Source organism: Sparus aurata, chromosome 6 (genome assembly GCF_900880675.1).
Source record: "Sparus aurata chromosome 6, fSpaAur1.1, whole genome shotgun sequence".
Lineage (NCBI taxonomy): Eukaryota > Metazoa > Chordata > Actinopteri > Spariformes > Sparidae > Sparus > Sparus aurata.
Window position 1 is genome coordinate 34,532,027 of NC_044192.1, and position 21,568 is coordinate 34,553,594.

Sequence of the window (21,568 nt, forward strand, 5' to 3'; positions counted from 1 at the left end):
GGTAGGCAGGCCGGGAGGTGGGCAGGCAGGGTTTCCAGGCACCAGCGTGGAGGAACACAGAAGGGCTGGCAACGAACAGGTAACAGAGTGGAGAAGCGCTGGAGGTTTCTACAGGGCGAGCCAACAAAACGAGCATTAGCAGAGGAGTAAAACACAGGAACATAGAATACTTTGAGTCTCAAGATAATTATATATCCGTGGTACAGTGTAGTCACTGTAAGGGATGGATTAATGTGGCACTGAAGTTGTGGAGAGACCAGGGTAATATAGCTGGAGGGTGATGAGTTGATGAGAAGCAGGTGCGCCACTCTGCTGCTACTGCTGCCACCATGCCCACACACATAAACACAAACACAACACACACACACACACACACACACACACACACACAGAGGGATGCAGCAGGTGAGGGGGGAAGGCAGACAGGAGGAAAACACAAGCAGAACAAAAACAATCAGAGTGCCACAGCAGAACTGTGACAGTTGGTCCCCCACTTGGATCCGCTATTGATCAGAATAATACTTTTTGATCCATTGACTGAGATCCATGCATACACAGAGGGACACTCCTCCTCCTCAGTTAAATATCGGTGTATTTTCTCATATGCCGAGGGAGTTATTGATGGGAGAGGGGGCTTAAGACCAAGCACTGCAGATTGTTATAGGGCCCTTAGTCTTGAACCAAATACTTTATAATTGAGTTGGTGATTCAGCCAGGAGAGTTGTGTGCTTGTAGAAGACTGAAGACTTTGTGTGTCTACCTTTCACCTTGCTGCTCCATTGTGACTTGTGACCACCATAAATGCTGACTCTTTTGCCCTCTGTCATACACTTTACACACTGATCTGTGTTCTGCCATTGTACTTCTGAAAACTGTTTATACTATATTCTGGTAATGTGACTGCACCTCTTCAGTCAGCTGTTGAAATTTTACAGGTGCCTTTGAAATCCAGTTCAGTCTACCACATGTTTCTGTCTGACTGTATTCACCGCACTCTTTAGACTTCTGTCTGTTCCATACAGTATTCCTTTGCAGACACAGATCATTTGTTACAGGATTGTTTATATTATATCAGTCTTGTGTGTGCTGATGTATGCATACCTATATGTGTGTGCTGTAGGTCCAGGGACCTCTGCTGAAGACCTTCTGCAAAGCTGCTGTGCTGCTGGCCAGAAATGGGCCACAGAAAATCATCACTGCAACCACATGTCACTGTTCAATTCTGACAAGCACTCCATATGCAGGTGAGTTGGCCCCAAGTGTCATATTGTTATTATAGTTTAACAAACATTTTGAAAGCTGTTTTGGACGAAGAAAAATAATGAGATTAGTCTGGTGGGAGCCAAACAACCACAATTCAAGTATTTATGTATGTTTACTTAAAATTCCAATCAAGAGCATATTACAATTTCAATACACTATTGCATTGCCCGTAGGAAGCATGTATTCCTGTAGAAAAGTGGGAGGTTAAGTAGCTTTTTCATGGATGGCCAAATGAGGCTGTGTTTGAAGGTGGGACGTCAGGGATATAATTGGCTGTTTTTGACTACTTTTGATTATACCATTATATTTCACCTTAAAAACTATTTACCTTGCCTTACTTGGTGTAATTATTTTTAGCACAACCTCACATGTGTGACTGTACAGTTATTTTTTCATTTTAAGGTACTATATTAACACTATGGACCGAAAATCACAAAATAACATAAAATCAAAGTAGAAAACGTTAGTTTTTTTACTGTGAAAACCACAAATATGTTTAATGAACCAATTGCATTAGTTATAATGCAAATATAAATTGTTGTTTACTAAATTGGTGCATAAGTTTTTGAAATTTACAAAGTTATGTGTAACTATTTACATTTAAATGCAGGCAATGCCTCAGGCTCCTCAGCTCATTCCTGCCTGTTCCACATTCAGCCGTCTCCCCCTTGGTTTGCCTCACAACACGACTCCACTACTCACTAAACACACCACACCAAATACTACATAACACACTAACTATACACTCCAAACACGCTATATGTCACAAATCTCTCAACTCTCAAAACTCTATCTATCTCTGGCACCGTCTCCAACACATCACTGCTGCTGTCAATCATCCGCCGATGTCCTTCCCACATCTTCCTGTTCCTCAACAACCAAACTTGCTGCTTGAACACTTTAGTGACAAAAGCACATTTTTACTGTTTCTTCTTGCACCAGACATAAAGTAAATGTAACAACAATGTTCGCAAAAAAGCGTGTTGGACATTATTTACCCTAAATCTAGTTTTGGACGTGCCAGTGCATCCGCTCTGTCAACTCGGGAGGTGGGCCGTGTGGGTCGGTTAACGGCTAGCAGCTAGCTAAACACGAACATCCACAGATTCCGATCCCACTCTGTTGACCACGTGTCTCCGGATCTCCTCAGACCCGAACAGACTCGGTCTGGACTTGTTTAATCTCATTACAATCCACAACAGTCAGTTTAGATGAACAGAACAGAATGGGACCGAACCGCCGGCAAAATCCCGGTCCAGCTCGTGCCGCTGCAGGTATAAATCCGCTTATGACAAAAGCACATTTTTACTGTTTCTTCCTGCACCAGACACAAAGCAAACGTAACGGCAATGTTCGCGAAAAAGCGTGTTGGACATTATTTACCCTAAATCCGGTTTTGGACGTGCCAGTGCGTCCGCTCCGTCGACTCGGGCGGTGGGCTGTGTAGCTAGCGGCTAGCGCTAGCTACACACGAACATCCACAGATTCCGATCCCACTTTGTTGTCCGCGCGTCTCCGGATCTCCTCAGACCCGAACAGACTTGGACTTGTTTAATCTCATTAATCCACAACAGTCAGTTTAGATGCACAGAACGGGACTGAACCGCCGGCAAAATCCTGGTCCAGCTTGCGCCGCTGCAGGTATAAATCTGCTTGTTTTGTAAGGTATGTCGTGGGCTTGAGCTCTGCAGTGATTGGCTCTGGTGCGCACGCGGCCACGGTGTGCAGTGGTTGGCTCTGGTGCGCATGTGACTGTGATGGCTCCGGTGGACAATGCTTGCAGAATTTGTAAAGCATTTATGAAATAATATATTCACGCTATCATTGCAGTCCAAGCAAATGCTTAGTTGCACACCACTGAACCACGCAGCAGCCATGTTGAAAGTCTCAGGTCAGTCTGATCCTGATAGAGATATTTGAGGAACACACACACACACACACACACACACACACACACACACACAGACAGACAGACAGACAGAGATTTCTTGCTTTTATAGAGAGATGAAGATTGAGAACAGTTGTAGTCATCAGTGGCTTTGGGAAGGAGTTGGGAAGGTCTGTGTTTATTGAGCAGCAAAGGTCTAATGAAAGATGCTCAGATATATTTGTGAAAAACTAATGGAGGCGTAGAATCCAGGTTTCAGGGGCAGCATTTATGCTAGTTGCTAAAAGTAAAGATATCTCCATGTCTTTCCTATTTTTAATCTACTTCTTACAAGGCCCATGCAGGTACAATGTTAAATTGCCGTATCATTATTAGTTATAGTTATTATCAGTTCACATACTATTGGTTTCATACCAAGGATTTGGACATACTAATAAACATTGTTTGAGTGAATTAAACAGTGTGCTTGTAAAGAATTTGAGTTTGGGAAACAACTCTATGCTGGACGCTGCCAATCTACAAAGGCTAGCCTCGACATGACAATAAAGAGTGGACAACAAGAAGCATGACCAGAATGCATTATACGGCTGCTTAAATGGACAATATATAGGAAATGTGCAAATGACTTACAAGTACCATTAGTCAGCAAAATATTCTAGTAGCTATCGACAACAAAATGTAATCAGGTGTTACTGGACTGAACGCTATCTGTTCATCTGTTGGTCATTTTAAACACGAGACCAGAAAATATTTCAGATTGCGCTGGTGTGATGTTCATTAAACTTTTAGAAGGTGTGTTAGAACATTAAAAGCCTTCTAAGTCGGACTGACATTACATTGCTAACATCAGATCAGCCATACCCTGACAAATTACATCCATTAAACTGGTGGAAATAAATCAAAATGTTAAATTACTGCTGGTTAATGGCTGTGACATAAAATGTTAAACCAATTATCCTAATAAAAAGCAAGACAGATGAATGAAATTAAATGTCACTACTGAAATTTAATTACAGAGATTAGATTTGAGTTTGATTATACTTTGTGAGTGTACAATGCTCAACTTCACTTACCTCTACTCTTACAGCTCTTTCTCTTCACTTCAGTCGCCACCAAACAGAGTTTCTCCTCTGCCAATTCATGTTTTCTTGTTGTCTATCTTTCTCTCAGAAAACACTGGTTGTTTGGCTCCCCCTTTTACATATAAATCTACCAGTGAGGTCTGTTCACAGGACTAACTGTTCTGTGTGCATTATTTTGTGTCAACATGATTTTCATTCAGTGTAGCGTATAGATGTTCATGTATGTACATGTGTCTATGTCAGTGTGGCAGCAAGACAGTGCTGCCTCAGTTCTGTGAAGGACAGCCAGTGTGAGTCAGGTATGATCTCAGCCAGAGGAGGGGACAGCTGTGAAGTCGGCGAGGAGCAGCAGTGCACGGATAACTCCTACCAGGTACTTTGCTGCCTCACCTCAATGAGAACTCTTGCAAAAATGTTGTTGTCAAAGGTGACGGCATCCACCACGGATGATTTTTATTAGATTGCATGCCGTGGAGAGGACAAGAAACAAGAGGGGGATGGTTGAGTCATGACTGAAAGACATGATGTCACGGATGGATGGTGCACACATTTTCTAGCCAACACTTCCTCTATAAAACAAACACTGAATTGATTCCACCTTCATCTAGAATAGATACCAGACTGTTTGTGTGAGTCATGTAGGGTATGACTCACCATTTCTAATGTTTCAAAGTGAAAAAACTGAAGAGTTTATACAGTTTTAACCATAGGTAGTAGGTGAGTACTGTGAATCCTTTGTTACTGCCACAATAACAAAGGGAAAACTTAGTTTGCCAGTATATTTTAGTCTTGAAACTGTTTAAACATCCCCTGGAATGCATTGTTGTTTTGGCCCAAGTGAGATTTCAGTTTCAGATTTCGTGGACAGTTTATTTGTGTTTATTGGCAAACAGCTTGAAATCTGTTAGTGAAGAGCTGCCAGAGTCTCCCGTTTCTGGGCCGACCCTTCAGACATGTGATTACTTCCGTATGGAAACGGGACTCATGCCACGGCTCAGAGTCAGCTTAAATAGCATTGCCTTATTCTCCAAGAGGAAACCCGGTGGTTTGGCCCTTGAGCCAACTGCTCACGTGCTGAGGCAGCTGAGCCAAACTATTATGCCAGGTCACTGTTTAAGAGGAAAGTATTGAAAAAAGGTGAAAGTCTGGTTTTCTTCGCATGACATGTGGTTCAACTTGAGGCAGCAGCTGAAATCCTTTGCGTTGTGTTCACAGGTATGAACTGGCCTGCTTGCCTTTTTCTCCCCCTCATCTGCCGTGGAGGGCCATAAAGAGGGGTGGTGATTAGACATGTGGAGGGCACCCCAGTGACACACTGCTAATTGGCTCTGCTGTTTTGTCTGGATGAGCAGGTGTGCTGCAGCTGCTGTGCCCTTGGCTTATGGGTGCGCAGTGAAATACGTCGTTGCGATGCCCACCAGTACCTTGGCTACCCGTGTGGTCACATCTTCCTGACCTGTTGTGAGGAAGAGGACAGTCCAAGCCAGATCCCTCTGAGGAGGATGCAAATACCCAGACCAACCTCTTTGCCCAGAAGAGGTAAATGTTACCCACTGCACAGCATCTTTCACTGCCATGGAGCTTTCAACATGGAGAGCACATTCATCATGCATATACAGTCAGGGTTAACTGAATGTGATAAAATTCAAACTTTCAAACACCCCTTTGAGTAAAAGCTGCTTTGGAAAAAAAAGAAATGCCTAGCATGTTTGCTAACAAACAATAAATAGAATTGATGGTTAATTTAGCGGACATATGGCTCTCTCGACAAGAACAAAGTTATCTTTCAGCAAATTTTGAGCATGCTGTACCTTTGAGGTTATTCTGTAGAATATTCCGGACAGTATTTGTCATTGGATTGTTACAATAATAATAAACATACGTTTGCATAAAGCAAGCATATTTGTTCTCTCCCATTTTGATAAGAGTGTTGTGTTAAAATTTTGAGAAATATCCATTTAAGGTGTATTTAGAACAAATGCATTTAATTTGCGATTAATTGCAAGTTAACTTCGGACAACCATGCAATTAATTGTGATTTAATATTCTAATCTACATTTCACAGCCTTAATGTGTGTGTGTGTGTGTGTGTGTGTGTGTGTGTGTGTGTATATTAGGGCTGTCAAAGTTAACGCATTGATAACTCGTTAACGCAACATCCTCTTAAAGCCGTTAATTTTTTTAACGCGTGATTAACGCTGGGTATTGAAAAAAAAGAAACGCGCATTGTTTGATTTATGGTTGTCGATGGCACCTGTAGTCTTGATCCAGAGGGTGGCAGAAGAATAAGAAAGGGAATCAGAAGAAGAAGAAGCAGGGTTGGCGTTCAGGAAAAACACAGTGGACTCAAAAGTGAAAGTGAAAGTAAATGGAGAAAGGACTTATGAACTGCAAATTTACTTTCAAAACACTGCCAGATGGTTCGGTCAATCGGACAAAAGTTATCTGCACGTACTGTTGACATGAAAAGAGTTACCACTGAAGTACGTCGAGTCTCAAATATAATTTACAAGCCAAACACATGGCAAATGCAGAGAGCCCACCGCCCCCCCTCGCCAAAAGCAGACATCACCATAATTTGATCCCATTTACGGTGAGGGGATATTTTTGAGCCTTTTATTTTCCTGCATAATTTGAAGTGTTGAATAAACATGTTCATAAAGCATGCATATATTCCCTTTCTTATGTTGTTAAAAGTATTAATAACATGAAAAAAATACATTAAGGTACATTTAGAACAGAAAAAAAATAAAAAATGCCAAAAAAATTGCCAAAAAAATTGCGATTCATTTGCGAATAATAGCGACTTAACTATGGACAAAATGCGATTAATTGCAATTAAAAAAATTAATCCTTTGACAGCCCTAATATGTGTGTGTATGTATATATATATATATATATATATATATATATATATATATATATATATATATATATATATATATATATATATATATATATATATATATATATATATATATATATAAAGAACACAATTATCAACAATTGTGGTACAGAATTAGTGCATTACCTGTGTACTCACTATATACAGATACCAGATCCAGCATTTTAGGCATTATCAGAGGCAACCCTATTCAAAATCATATGGAGTTTGCCCAGTTGTCATATAGAAAAAATGTGATCTTGTGATGCTATCATTGTTGATGTCAACATTTTTGTCATGCAGAACTCTGACTGGTGTGTATTGTGCTGTTATTGCTAGTGATCACTCATGTACAGTCATCTCAAACAAGCCCAGTTAAACAGCGACTCTGACATTTCAATGTCTATCAAAGAGAAACAGAAAGCAAAAATCCTAAACCAAGATAAATGTGGCAGATTCAGTATTCTGCTTTTCAAGATTCTTCTCAAGCTGATAAATTACAGCTGGCAATTGTTATAAAGGCATGAAACTTGTTAAACTTGTTCAGTTTGGGGCCTGTAACATTTTCACAAACTGAGCCATGTCAAAGACACCGCGTGGCCCTTTTACTTTCCACAATGACTGAATTATGATAACACTTTTTCTGTGTTATCATGTTTTGGCAAGAAGATGATGATGAGACATACATAATGCAGTTATGGCGGAAAGTGAAATGGCTGTCATGTCTGCCACACGACATTTTGGCAATTGCTCCATCTCTGAAAATGCCCAGGGCCCCAAACTTTACAAGTGTCAAAAGTTTCATGTTTTTATGAAAAAGTTACCAGTTCACCACAAATTTGTCGCAAGAGGAACAATAGACATTCTGAGTGTGTAATTTTGTCAGTTTTGTGTGTGAATGTACCGCAAGCCCGGATCCTGCGAAGAGTTAGTGTGTAGTCAGATTTCGGAACACGAACGTGTTTATACTGTTGGCTGTGTACTATGATGCTGCTGACTTTTTTGATCAAAAAGCAAGTCGAGGCATTATGAAAATACTGTGCAATTACCAAAACGCTAAATCAACAGAGACAACACACAGCCAATATTCAGACAAACTGTCAGGACTTCTGTTAGTTTGTGATGTGACAACCACACTGTTGTAACCCAAGCTTGGGAGACTTAGTATAGGAGTCTTAAAGGAAAAGTTCACGCAAAATGTTTATTTCAGTCATGTTGAAGTTGTCCACAAAAAATGTCTGGACATTCAATGAAAAACAGTGTGCACCATTCTCATAAACAATTGAAGTAGATGGTGACTTAACACCAAGCCTAACCCCTAACCCTCCATATAGCTCATTTGCACACATGCTTTTAGCTTAGCAGCTAACAGTGAATAGCTTGCAAAAGGATGCAAATAATGTCATTCCAAATCAGGTTGGATCTTGAGCAATTTTATGGATTTGGTTTGGTTGTTGTTGGTTTTTTTTTAGGTCTAAACAAGTCCCCATCAATTTCAGTTGTTGGAGAATGCTACATCACTGTTTTGCTGTTAAGCTCCAGAAATGTTTTGTTAACTACAAAACTTTATCTGGTTTTCCATCAGCATTGTGGTGATTAGATAATGGCTTTATATTTCAACTTTTCCTGTAAGGAAAAGAGAACATGTTTTTCACACACACAGCTAGTTAGCCTAAATACAACATTTGGTGAATTCTGCTTCCTCAGCAGCTCTGTCTCAAAAAAGTATTTACTGTAACCTTTATAAATCTTTGCACTGTGCTGGAATATGGAATTGTTCCAGGTTGGACCATCGCTCTTTTGTCATCATTGAAGTTTATGTCAGTGGTTAGGTATGGGGTCAGTGTGATGTTCTAAAAGACAGATGCTCACTGCTGGTTGGTCAGGAGTTCCAGAAATCTTAATGAGGAAAGATGTATGCAAGCTGTGATGAATAAGGACCAGATGGAAGCTTAGGCTGTTGTCTCTTTACTTGTGCCAGCAACATTTTCCTCTCTCTCTGATCCATCAAGTACCTCATGTCAGTGACATTTTCATCAATGAGTTCTCAAGCATATGAGGTTCAGGATAAACATGCGTAAATGCAAAAACTTTCCAATGCACATTTGTATCTACTTATCACTACAAAAACATAGTTGAACCGGCTGATTTGCTTCTGTTTAGTTTGCTGGCCTCGGAATACGACCTATATATCTTGTTTGCAGCTGTAAGCTCCATGAGAAAGGATATGTGTGGCTTTCATCAATGGGATCAGAAATGTAATGGTCAAATAAGACTTGAGATTACAGTATGGCACTGCACTTGATAGTATGGTATTTTTTTGTAATGTCCTCTGCAATTAGAGCATTAAATTCCTCGTATAAACACACACAAAAAAAATCCTTTCCTCAAAATCTTTGATTAGGAGGACCTTGGTTCAGCTTTTTAGTTCATATTGGAACCAGACACAGCGCACGGAATAGCATTTTTCGTTATTAGTCAGCTTTTGTGGTTTTCCTTAAATAGCACTAGTTGTGTCCAAGCATGATGGTGAGGTAAGGTCAGTCTCCTCTCTCCATCACTCAGCCTATTTTTTTCATTCACAACATCAGAGGAGTTCCTCTTAATTCCACCCTTTAATAGGATCTGTTCTAACCATTCCACTGCAGCTCATTTCCTTAAGTTTTAAAGGGGAAATTTGAATGATGTCATTCTGAAGTGGGAATCAGTTAACCTGCTGAAAGCAGTGAAAGGTTTAGGAGCTGCAAAAACTGTTCCAGCTTTCAGTTAGTGTGTGTGTGTGTGTGTGTGTGTGTGTGTGTGTGTGTGTGTGCGTGTGTGTGCGTGTGTGTGTGTGTGTGTATGCGTGTAACTTGCTTAGGCACATACTGGATCCATGAAAGATACCTTTACTTTGTGAGTGTTTTATGGATGAGATACACTGTAATTATTTCCATAGGGAATATGTTTTCAGTCTTTGACTCTCTGCCTTTTAATTAAAACAGGATATTTAATCGCCTTGCATTTAAACCCCAGGTAATGACTGTGCGAATCATTAACGGAAAGCCTCAACCCATTGCCTCGTGATGCATGTGTGTCTATAATGAACTGACATGTTCATTCACAGTGCTGTGTGGTTTTGCTGCAGTATAGAACAGTCTGAATAACAGCAAACCCACTTGAAAATTGTTTGGTTATTGCATTGTGGTTCTTTCTAATTCTGGATAGATATTATACATGTTAAAGAATCACTCCACCATTTGACACATGAAGATTAGTTTAGTAGTCATGGTTGTATAATGTCCTGCGGCTCTGCAGGGAGTCTGTAGAAATGACCTGAGTAGCACTACTTGAGCTATTACATCGTGTCCTCAGAGACTACAGGTTTATTAGAGAAACACTGTCCTGCAAATTATGGTCATCAAGTTTAAAAGATATTTGTGTATAACCAGTCAGAAAAGGTCTGATGACGACTGCAAATGAGTTAAAACGCATTTTTTTTTTTTAGCTCGACCTAGACCAGAAAATACATGTCAGGATATCTCAGATTTTGCTGTATCAGTTATGACCATTATAATTTCAATCTGTCTCCTTTAAATACCCTCCCAACTAATTTCATTGCCAAGCTGAAATTCCACATTCAGTTTGAGGGGAGCTGTGATGCCTGATCTGGCCATTAAAGAATCATTTGGATGACTGGAATGTCAGCAGACAGCACCATATTTTGTTCATTTTCTTCTTAATTTCAGTGCAAAGTGCAATTGATCATTCACCAATTACTGTGTACAATTCAAAATTATTTATTTATTTATTTACTTTAAATTCATAATTAATGGATCAGAAAGCTTGATTTTCACAAAGAAAAGCATAGCCAGCTTCTTAACAGAAGCTGTTTTTATACTGGGCAGTAAGCCGCCAATTGGCCGTCCTTTTTGCGGCTAGGTCCACGGATTTAGACAGACGGCGGTAAAGTGGGGCTCAGTTTTGGTCTGCCAATACACTTATTTCCGACTCCATTGCTATCTAAATCCGAGACGACGATGTGCCGGCAATTGCGTGGGATGGGCGGAGGTGTCGATGATGTGCACTGTTGTGCGACCTACAGCCAGGGGTTTGTCACCTGAAATGGCAACTGACGCTGGCAGATCGCAGCTAGCTAACTTGTGCTAATGCTAACACTAAAACTCGATGGGTAAGAACTCCATGTACAACTGCCTTTTTACTAGCAGATTAGTTTTCAGCTAAAAAAGCTATAATAGGGTATTGCAAACATGGTGATGACATACTTGATAATGTGCTAAAGGAATGAGGATAAAGCTACAGTGCCTTGCAAAGGTATTCACCCCCCTTGAACCTTTCCACATTTTGTCACGTTTTAACCACAAATGTAAATGTATTTTATCAGGATTTTATGTGATAGTCCAACATAAAGTGGTGTGTAATTGTGAAGTGGAAGGAAATTGATAAAATGATTGTATTTTTTTTTTACAAATAAAAAACAGAAAAGTGTGGTGTGCAAAAGTATTCACTCCCCTGAGTCAATACTTTGTAGAACCACCTTTGTTGTAATGACAGCTGCAGGTCTTTTGGGTTAAGTCTCTACCAGCGATGCACATAGAGACTGAAGTATTTGCAAAATAGTTTAAGCTTAGTCTGACTGGATGGCGTGTCTGTGAACGGCAATTTTCAAGTCTTGCCAGAGATTCTCAATTGTATGTAGGTCTGGACTTTGACATGGCCATTTTAACACGTGAATATTCTTTGATCTAAACAATTCCATTGTAGCTCTGGCTGTATGTTCAGGCTCGTTGTCCTGCTGGAAGGTAAAACTCAGACCCCAGTCTCAAGTCTTTTGCAGTCTCTAACAGGTTTTTTTCCTAAGATTGTCCTGTATTTGGCTCCATCCATCATCCCATCAACTCAGACCAGCTTCCCTGTCCCTGCTGAAGAAAAGCATCCTCATAGCATGATGCTGCCACCACTATGTTTCACGGTGGGGATGGTGTGTTCAGGGTGATATGCAGTGTTAGTTTTCTGCCACACATAGCGTTTTGCATCTAGGCCAAAAACATCAATTTTGGTCTCATCTGACCAGAGCACCTTCCTCCACATGTTTTTTGTGCCCCCCACATGGCTTGTGGCAAACTGCATGGCTTTGTTTCAACATTGGCTATCTTCTTTCCACTCTTCCATAAAGGCCTGATTTGTGGAGTGCATGACTAATAGATGTCCTGTGCACGGATTCTCCTGCCTCAGCTGTGGATCTCTGCAGCTCCTCCAGAGTTACCATGGGCCTCTTGGCTGCTTCTCTGATCAATGCTGTCCTTGCCCAGCCTGTCAGTTAAGGTGGATGGCCATGTCTTGGTAGGTTTGCAGTTGTGCCGTACTCTTTCATTTTCCAGGTGATGGATTGAACAGTGCTCCGTGAGATGTTCAAAGCTTGGGATATTTTTTTATATCCTTATCATGCTTTAAACCTCTCTTTAAACTTTACAACTTTATCCCTGACCTGTCTGGTGTGTTCCTTGGGCTTCATGATGCTGTTTGTGCACTAATGTCCCCTAGCAAACCTCTGAGGCTTTCACAGAACAGCTGTATTTACACTAAGATTAGATTACACACAGGTGGACTCCATTTACTAACTAGGGGACTTCTGAAGGTTGCACTGGATTTTATTTAAGGATATCAAAGTAAAGGGGGATGAATAGTTTTGCACACCACACTTTTCTGTTTTTTATTTGTAAAAATAAAACCATGTATCATTTTCCTTCTACTTCACAATTATGCACCAGTTTGTGTTGGTCTATCAGATAAAATCCAATAAAATATATTTACATTTGTGATGAAAAAAGTGACAAAATGTGAAAAAGTTCAAGGGGGGTGAATACTTTTGCAAGGCACTGTAGGTGAAATAGTCAGTCAGCCTCTCTCTGATACACTCCCACAAATGGATCTATTAAGGGAAAATCTGGATATTGCGTTGGAGGTGGACCCCGCTCATTTGAAAGAAAGTTGCTCAGTGGCACAGGAAGCCACAATAAGCTAGACTTCTGCTGTTGGAACTTTGCTTTTGAAAAGGTTACTAATAAAACTGGCATGGCAAACAGTTATGAACGGGGGCCAAGCCCCTCCGCGCGGCTCGGACCTCGTGAACCGCAGAGCCCATGGAAGTTGGCCCCAAAGGATGACGTGCTCGGGGCAAAACTTAGGACACAGGCCAGCGTCTGAGCCGTGGTATTCGCTGTAATTGGAAGTGCACTGGAAGTGCAAAAGGCTGAATGTGTGCCGATTTGGATTTGTTGTAATAAGCCATGCCCACATTGACCAGTCATGACCACCTTCAAAATATGGCCTCAGGATAGGCCCTACATCATACCAACCAAGAGATATAAACTTCTCATATTTTTAGCACCCCCTAGTGGCCAAAAATTCGCCAAATTCAGCTCATCCCTTCCCAGTCTCATGGTAACCAAGGATCTCAAATTTTGTGTTAATAGCATTTAGTTTGACCGAGATATAAAACAGTTTACATTTTTAGAGCTAGCTGCAGAAATTTGTTTGTTAATAATTTGCAAATTTTTGGACCGAGCAAAATTCTTTTGATAACTTTAGATTAGGTCCAGCTGAAGAGTGTATGTGCCAAGTTTCACGCAGATCGGACAAAATCCCAAGGAGGAGTTCGAAAAAGTAGGTTTTGCATATGTGGCGATTTAGCTAACAGAACTTGCTGCAGAAGTGGGCGTGTCCCATGTCAGAAAACCCAGCTCTATTCAGGGAACATATCGATTTAAGGTTTGCGAATGTGTTATTTCAAATCTGGAAATTACAGGCAAAAACGCGATAGCATCCATAAAACATCTTTATGTCACACAAAACGTTGGATACTGTCACAGCAAACTTGTAGACATTTGTGAGTGTGTGTGTTTGTGTGTGTGTGTGTCTGTGTGTCTGTGTGTGTGTGTGTTTGATGGGGGGCATATTTATTTATCAAAGTTGGCGGGAGGGGGGTGAATTGTTTTAATGATGTGGGAATGTGTGTATTCGTAACTTTTTAATTGAAATTCATTAATTGAAAACTGTGAAATTAGTAACTGTATTTAATGTATTGTATGTTCCATCTACCTCCCCAGGGACTATGGGTGAAAAATAGCAACTTGCTAAAGCCTGGTGCAATGCATCTCTTCTTGTTATATACAGGGTTAATGTTTTATTGTGCACCGTCCCTGTCCACATAAAATAAATAATAATAATAACTAGACAATGTGCTGTGTGCTTTGCCCCGTGACAAAAAAACTATGAAAGCTACAGAAAAAGTTGAATCACACGTTGATAATTTGGACTTGTATCTACAATTTAAAGTTTGAATGGTTTGTCTAGTTCAAAGTATGCCAGAGATATCCACTTTTGAAATCTTTTTTTTTTTTCGATCTTTTCACCTGGTCTCATTCATGTCTATGAAGAAGAGTAGAAGCACATCACGCGCATGCGTGTGACCGAGACACACGTTTCAATGTATAATTTGTTTGGATTCGCTCAAAGGTGAAGTGGAAATTAAGTGCCAAAAGATGTATTATCGAAAAATAGAGAGAGGGAGAGAGAGAGAGAGAGAGAGAGAGAGAGAGAGATTAAATTTGTGTTGAAAAGTTGAAAAGTATATTGATGATTGGAAACATTTCAATATTTGAATGGAGTTCCTGGCCTGAATGAATGAAAAGATGATCGTTAAATATAGTTTAAATGTTGGGAAAAATGCTGTGCGTGTGTTTGTGTGTGTGTGTGTGTGTGTGTGTGTGATTCAGACAGCTGCCCCCCACGACCCAGCCCCGGATAAAGCCGAAGAAGATGGATGGATGGATGTTCGTAAATATACTGTGTGTGTGTGTTTGTGCACATGTGAGTGCACCCTTAAGCATGGCTGTATGTGTGTGTGTGTACATGTGTGATCATGTGTGCATGCTTACACGTGCATATTTGACTGCATTTGTGTGTGTGTGTGTGTGTGTGTGTGCGTGTGTGTCTGTGAGTGTGCGTCTGTGTGTTTGTGTGTCTGTGCCCGTCACTCTCTCTGTTGGCCCAGCTGATCTCGGTTGCCATGGGAATGGTTGTCGCTTGGCCGTAGCAACAGTGACTGAGACAGCTGGTTTCAGAGTGATTTCATCCTCACATCTAGGACGTCAAACTAGTGCTATTTAGTCAAACTTATATATGACATTGGCAAAATTCTTTCACGATCAAGCCAGAAAGGCCTTAAGGGGCGTTCTTACCGAACGTGATAGACGCGAATTGAGTGGCAACTCTACATTGAAAATCAATGTAAATGGCGCGATGACACGCGATTCAGGCGGCGGCGGCGCGAATGGAGCATCTAGCGTGGCGCGAATGAAGTGTCTGAAGCATCTGGAGCGTCTGGAGTGTCTGAAGCAGCATGTCTGAAGTGACGCGAATAAAGTTGAAAATATCAAACTTTTCAGGCGGCATCGTGCCGCGACATCCAATCAGCAACGAGTTCAAGCCGACGACGTCACTCACCTACAGTTGTTTACACTCAGACCAACATGGAGGAGAAGCTAAATGTAGCTGTGTGTGTGCAGCAAGGGTGGTGATATCAGCCAAGATCGATGTGAAAAGAGAGAGCGGGTTGAGAAATACCGGTTCAAAAATGAGCAGACAAGCTTGTCGTCTTTTTTTCCCCCTGAGCGTCAAACGCAACAAGTGCGAATGACGGGAATGACGTGAATAGTCCAAAATGATCAAGCAGCGCGATATAAGCGTCTCAAGCGATTGTATTCGCGTCTATAGCGTTTGGTCTGAAGGCCCCTTTAAAGAACACACTCATAAAGTTTTGTGGTCCTCGTTTCAGAAATGTGGAAAGAGGAATGAGTTAAAAAAGGGTGCAGTTTTGAAAATCCTCTTCCTGATTTACATTGGAGTGAATGGAGCAGTTGAGAGCTACTCTTGTCGGTTAGAGGCAGATACTGATAAAGTAGACACATTGGGAGAAAGAAGCAGGTGTGGCTATAACTCTTGAAAATATCACTGTTTTTGAGTGTAATTTGTGGCTGGGGTCGTTATGTAAGGAGAACATTTCTGAGTTTTTTTGAGTCTCCCCCACTCTGCTGCACAAACATTCCGCTATACACAATCATTGAAAACCCTGAATTTTTTCAAAATCACTTACCGTCATTCAAGAGTCACAGTTCAAAAACAGTTCATTGTAGGGAAAAAAGTTCAAATACAACTCAAATAGCCACGACTTGTGCATTTTAAAGTTTAAATGGTGTTTCTAGGTGAATGTATGCCAGAGCAGGAGATGTTTGAAAAACGTTGCAGATTTGCGACTTTTTTTACCTCGTCCCATTCATTCCTTCCGTCTTAAGCTGGCTTTATACCTGCGGATCTGGACGAAATTTGTCCATCCGTACCAAATATTCTCTCCGCTACTGGCCTACATTCCTCCATCCGGTTTCAGCGTTTTTATGGACGTAACGCAACTTATCCTTTAGAGGGCTGTGTTGTATCATAAATGACTGAGCTTCATCGTATAAATGTATGTAGCCTACCTTCTCACAAACTCACATATCTTTTTGCGCCATTTTTAAATTGTCCAATGTTGTACTCTTTTCTTATTCTTCTTTGAGTTGCCAGCAACTTCTCTCGTCTTCGACGATTTTCGCAATGGAGTGACTTCTGACTCTATACTGCCCCCCCAGTTACCAGTATTGCTCCATTTCGTCTGGAGCACTCCGGATTCGTTAGCTCAGAGGCAACGGATCCATTGACGGATGAAACGACCAATGGATACGGACGAAAGGGTCCATATCCGTTTTTACCGTAGGGTATAAATGGGCCTTTACGACGTGAAAAATTATTATTCTGGTGAGAAAAATAATGGCAAGTCCGATCGGGCCGCACATTTTGATATATTATTTGTTTGTGTGCGCTCAACGGAGCGGGGCAGAAAAAAGGACGTAGGATGAATAATAAGAAGAAGAGGTGCGAGCAATAATAATGGATGCCTATAGCTTGGCTAAAGAGGTGTCTGTGGTGGGCTGGCAAGTACAGTCCACTAATAATAAAGAGTAATGGGACCATCACAAAATGGCAATATTTAGTGTACAAATATGATAATTATCATACATCTGGCAATGCTGAAGCAAAGCTTGCTTTAATTTTCTGGTTTCTTGTAAGATTGATTAAAACATGTTTTGTGAGGCAATGTAATACATAGGTTACATAAAGTGTACAATAGCTTTGATAGAGAGAGTTAGTTAGATAGTGTGATATGTGCAGTTATAGAAACAGCAGGTTAAAAACAAATGTTCCTAAAGTGCTTCATGTCTTTCTCTTTCTGCTTAGTAATGTCTCCCTGTGTACTCGACCTAACTGCACTATAAAAATGTTGAATATTTTGTGCAATTCTGTTTCCAGCACTTCACTCTCACATTAGTGTCCTGTGGTCCGAAGAGTCAAGGCCTTGACATTTGCACTTGTTACTGGTGGTTTCTAGTAATGCTAGTAATTAGGGAATCTGGATAAAAACATCACTTCAGCACTCACTGTAACTGTAACCAAGGAGCAGATGGTGCTTCGTGTCTTCAAGTCAGTAGGATAAATTATACAGGCAATCTGGTGCTATATCTAAGCCCCCCAACACACACACACACACACACACACACACACACCCACTCCTCTTTTTTTCATTCCTTCCAGTATCAGACACCAAGTACCCCAAGGAGGCCTTCTCCATCAGTGCCACAAATGAAGCTGTCAATGCAGTGGAAGAGCAGGAAGATGTGGATGAGTGTCAGCTCCATGTGGGCCAGCTGTGCCAGCACACATGCACTAACATCCAGGGCTCCTATCGCTGTGGCTGCCACCAGGGCTACATCTTGCAGCAGGACGGACAATCCTGTGCACCAGGTACTCAAACTCACCATGGATGGTTGCTTCACACATCAACTCTCTGACTTAAATCATATAGTTTTTGTTGTACACTTTTGACCAAAAATTAAACTGGGTAAGCTCCATGATTGAAGAGCCCCAGGAAGAGGCCAAGCTCACTGAAAGCAAAACTCTCGCCAAAATGCAACCTAGACTTTTCTTTGTGAATGTATATGAGTCAAACCTTCGGGTAAAAGCATAATTACGACGAAAGAGGCACTTTTAAGATATGCCATAGTTCAGTTTTTGGGCAAGCTATTTTTTAAAACACTAAGAAAGGAAACATGAAACTTTATTTTAGTATTGTTTCTCATATGAGGCTCCTTTTTCAACTTCAAAGTCAATATTGTTTTTAGCTAATGACAAAACAATTAATTATCCGTGCATTAGGTCAAGGTCAAGGTCAAGGTAAACTTTAGTTTTAGTGGGAACTTTAGTGGGAAACTCATGTGGTCACTATGTGGTCCATTAATATGGAACTAAGCTTTAGGAGCGCTCCACCTTAACTATGCTCCAGGTTACATTACATTCGGAGATCGTCACTTCTCACTGGCAGGTCAGCAGCGAGCTGAGGAAACATCTGCTAACTTGAGTTGTCCAGAAACCTTCTTTTTAGTAAACTCTGTGTACACAAACAATGTTCTCAATGCTCGTGTTCATATGTAGAGACCCTGGTGACACACCAAAGTTTCATGTTGTGTCGAGCCTTCTTAATGTTTTAAAAATAGTGATTTTGATGCTAGCATTGAGTGCCCCTGCACACTATTGAAAATGAGCGTGCCCGCAAAAACGAAAGTTACGGTAAATCTAAAAAGTGCCTCTTTCGTCATCATTATGCTTTTACATGAAGGTTTGACTTATGTTTTATGTGGATATCCCAACAGTGTTGATGGTAAATAAAGTTAATTGAGGCAATAAATTCCTCAGTGTGTGGTGTCTTGAAAGATAAAGTTAGGGTTAACTCTTAATTTTCCTGCTTGTACAGCCTACATGTACCCAGTGTTGGGGAGACGTAAAACTACTTGTAGATAGCTTACTACTATTTGCTGTAACTTGCTGGGAGTTAACCTACATTCATATTTTGTGTCAAGTAATTCAACTTTTTACTTTTTGGGTCATTTTTTGTGTTTAACTACTCAATTTACAAACTACAATTTTGACCAGTAACATGAAATATTCTTTATTTGAAAAAGAACTGTATAACATGCATTTAAATTTATTTTTCTTTGAAAAAAGGCATGAAACATGTCATAAAATGCTAAGCCAACACTGCCTCTAATTGGCTTGCCCTGGCAGCACTCAAATGCTTCACAGAGTGGGTGGATCTTTGTGTCAAGGAAGGCAGTGCTCATATGGCACAAGCACGTCATGGACAACCCTCCTGCTACCACCGATGCGCCCCTGAATGCGCCAGCCCAACTACTGCCATATTTGAGCATGTACTTGTTGGATATAGATGCATCTACAGACACGACCTATGAGCCCTGCAAGCCGAAAACAACAATAATTTTGACTTTTTCGACTTTTTCCTCTCTAGTTGAGAGGCATATTTCTTCTAGCGTGTGAATATTTTGTAGACTATTATATTTGTTTCACATACAACATGTTGATTTATTTAACACTGAGTTAAATGAGTATAGTGAGTATAAGTAGTTGCTAAAGCTACTTTTTTAGCAGTAGTTTTACAAACTACATTTCTCCAGGGGTAGAAATGTAGTTTGTTCAAACTACTGCCAGGCAGAACTACATGTAGTTTTACAAGTTACGCTTGCAAAGTAGTTTCCCCAACATTGCATGTACCCAGATGCATTGCCTGCAATCATACACTTCAATCCCTAACCTGCCCAGTACTTGGAGTCATGGTCAAAAGTTTAAATACGCTGGGAAAGAACATGTACAGTTGTGGTCAAAAGTTTACATAACTTTGACAACATGCAGTCAACATACAGGACAACATGGCAGTCTTGAGTTCCAGTGATTTCTACAACTCTATTTTTTTCTGTGATAGAATGAGTAACACACGTACTATTGTGAAAAAAAGTATCTATCTAGTATCTAAATGATCTATCTATCTATCTATCTATACACTGCTCAAAAAAATTAAAGGAACACTTTGAAAACACATCAGATCTCAATGTGAAAAAAATGTATGTTGGATATCTATACAGATATGGACAGGGCAATGTCCTAAGAACAAAAGGATGCCACATCTTTCAATGCGAATAAAAGTTTTCAGCCTAAAGAGGGCTTAATTGTATAGACACCCTGAAAATCAAAGTGAAATAACGATGTGGCAGGCCAGTCCATTTTGCCAAAATGTAATTTCTGCAACTCAAAATGTTTCTCAATATCTTGTGTGGCCCCCACGTGCTTGTATGCATGCTTGACAACATCATGGCATGTTCCTAATGAGACGACGGATGGTGTCTTGTGGGATGTCCTCCCAGATCTGTGTAAGGGCATCCCTGGGCTCCTGTAAAGTCTGAGGAGCAACCTGGCGGCGCCTGATGGACCGAAACATAATGTCCCAGAGGTGTTCTGTCGGGTTCAAGTCAGGTGATTGTGAGGGCCATTCAATTGTATCAATTCCTTCATCCTCCAGGTAGGGGAGACTGGGGTAAGATGAGCCATTTTTCATATTAAGAAGCTACATCAAAGCAATCATAGTTCTGTCGCTAACTAATATATCTGCATATATTTCAGGATGTTGTGCATCCCTTTAAACAAACAGAATGAGTGTAAACACAACTGTTTCAATAATGTAGCATTTCCAAAATAAGTGGTCTTGTGGCACAACTTACCCCGTGTATGGGGTACGCTTAGCATAGGAGCGGGATAAGTTGAGACACATTAAATCTCCTTGCTACGGCATGTGTGGATGCGCATTCCTGGAGGAGTTGGACAACCTATTCAACTTTTGTAGGGTTAAGGAATCGCCTAACACTGCCAGTAGTGATAATGACTGTGGCCAAAACCAGCACTAGTGGAAAACCAGCCAAAAAAGATCAAGAGGGAGAAACTTGAAATGACCTCCACATGCAAAACCAGTTCTGTTTTGGGGTTTTTCTCATTGTTGCCACTCTAGTGCCCCTGTTGTTAATTCCATCAACACCAATATAGCTGAAACTGATTAACAACGCCCTCTGCTACTTAACCAACCTGATCATTATCAGACAGATTCAATTGACCTCATGCCATACCCAATAAATAAGGCGTTCCTTTAATTTTTTTGAGCAGTATATATATATATTAGGGCTTTCAACCGATATTTTTTTTAAAATCGCGATTAATCGCATTTTGTCCATAGTTAACTCGCGATTAATCGCAAATTAATCGCAATTTTTTTGGCACATTTCTTTCTGTTCTAAATGTACCTTAATGTATTTTTTCCATGTTCTTAATACTATTAACATTATAAGAAAGGGCAAATATGCTTGCTTTATGAAAATGTTTATTCAACACTTCAATTCATGCAGGAAAATAAAAGGATAAAAAAATATCCCCTCACACTAAATGGGATCAAAACATGGT

General features: G+C 40.5%; 1 protein-coding gene across 3 annotated transcripts in view; it reads left to right on the top strand.

Moving 5' to 3' along the window:
* Nucleotides 1-21,568, top strand: part of fbln2 (fibulin 2) — a 101,080-nt gene that overhangs the window by 40,560 nt on the left and 38,952 nt on the right. For all 3 annotated transcript variants that reach the window (XM_030421014.1, XM_030421012.1, XM_030421013.1), the window contains exons 3-6: nucleotides 1,121-1,244; nucleotides 4,477-4,606; nucleotides 5,586-5,772; nucleotides 17,807-18,016. In XM_030421014.1, the coding sequence (XP_030276874.1) occupies nucleotides 1,121-1,244; nucleotides 4,477-4,606; nucleotides 5,586-5,772; nucleotides 17,807-18,016 (651 nt within the window). The remainder of the gene's footprint in view (nucleotides 1-1,120; nucleotides 1,245-4,476; nucleotides 4,607-5,585; nucleotides 5,773-17,806; nucleotides 18,017-21,568) is intronic.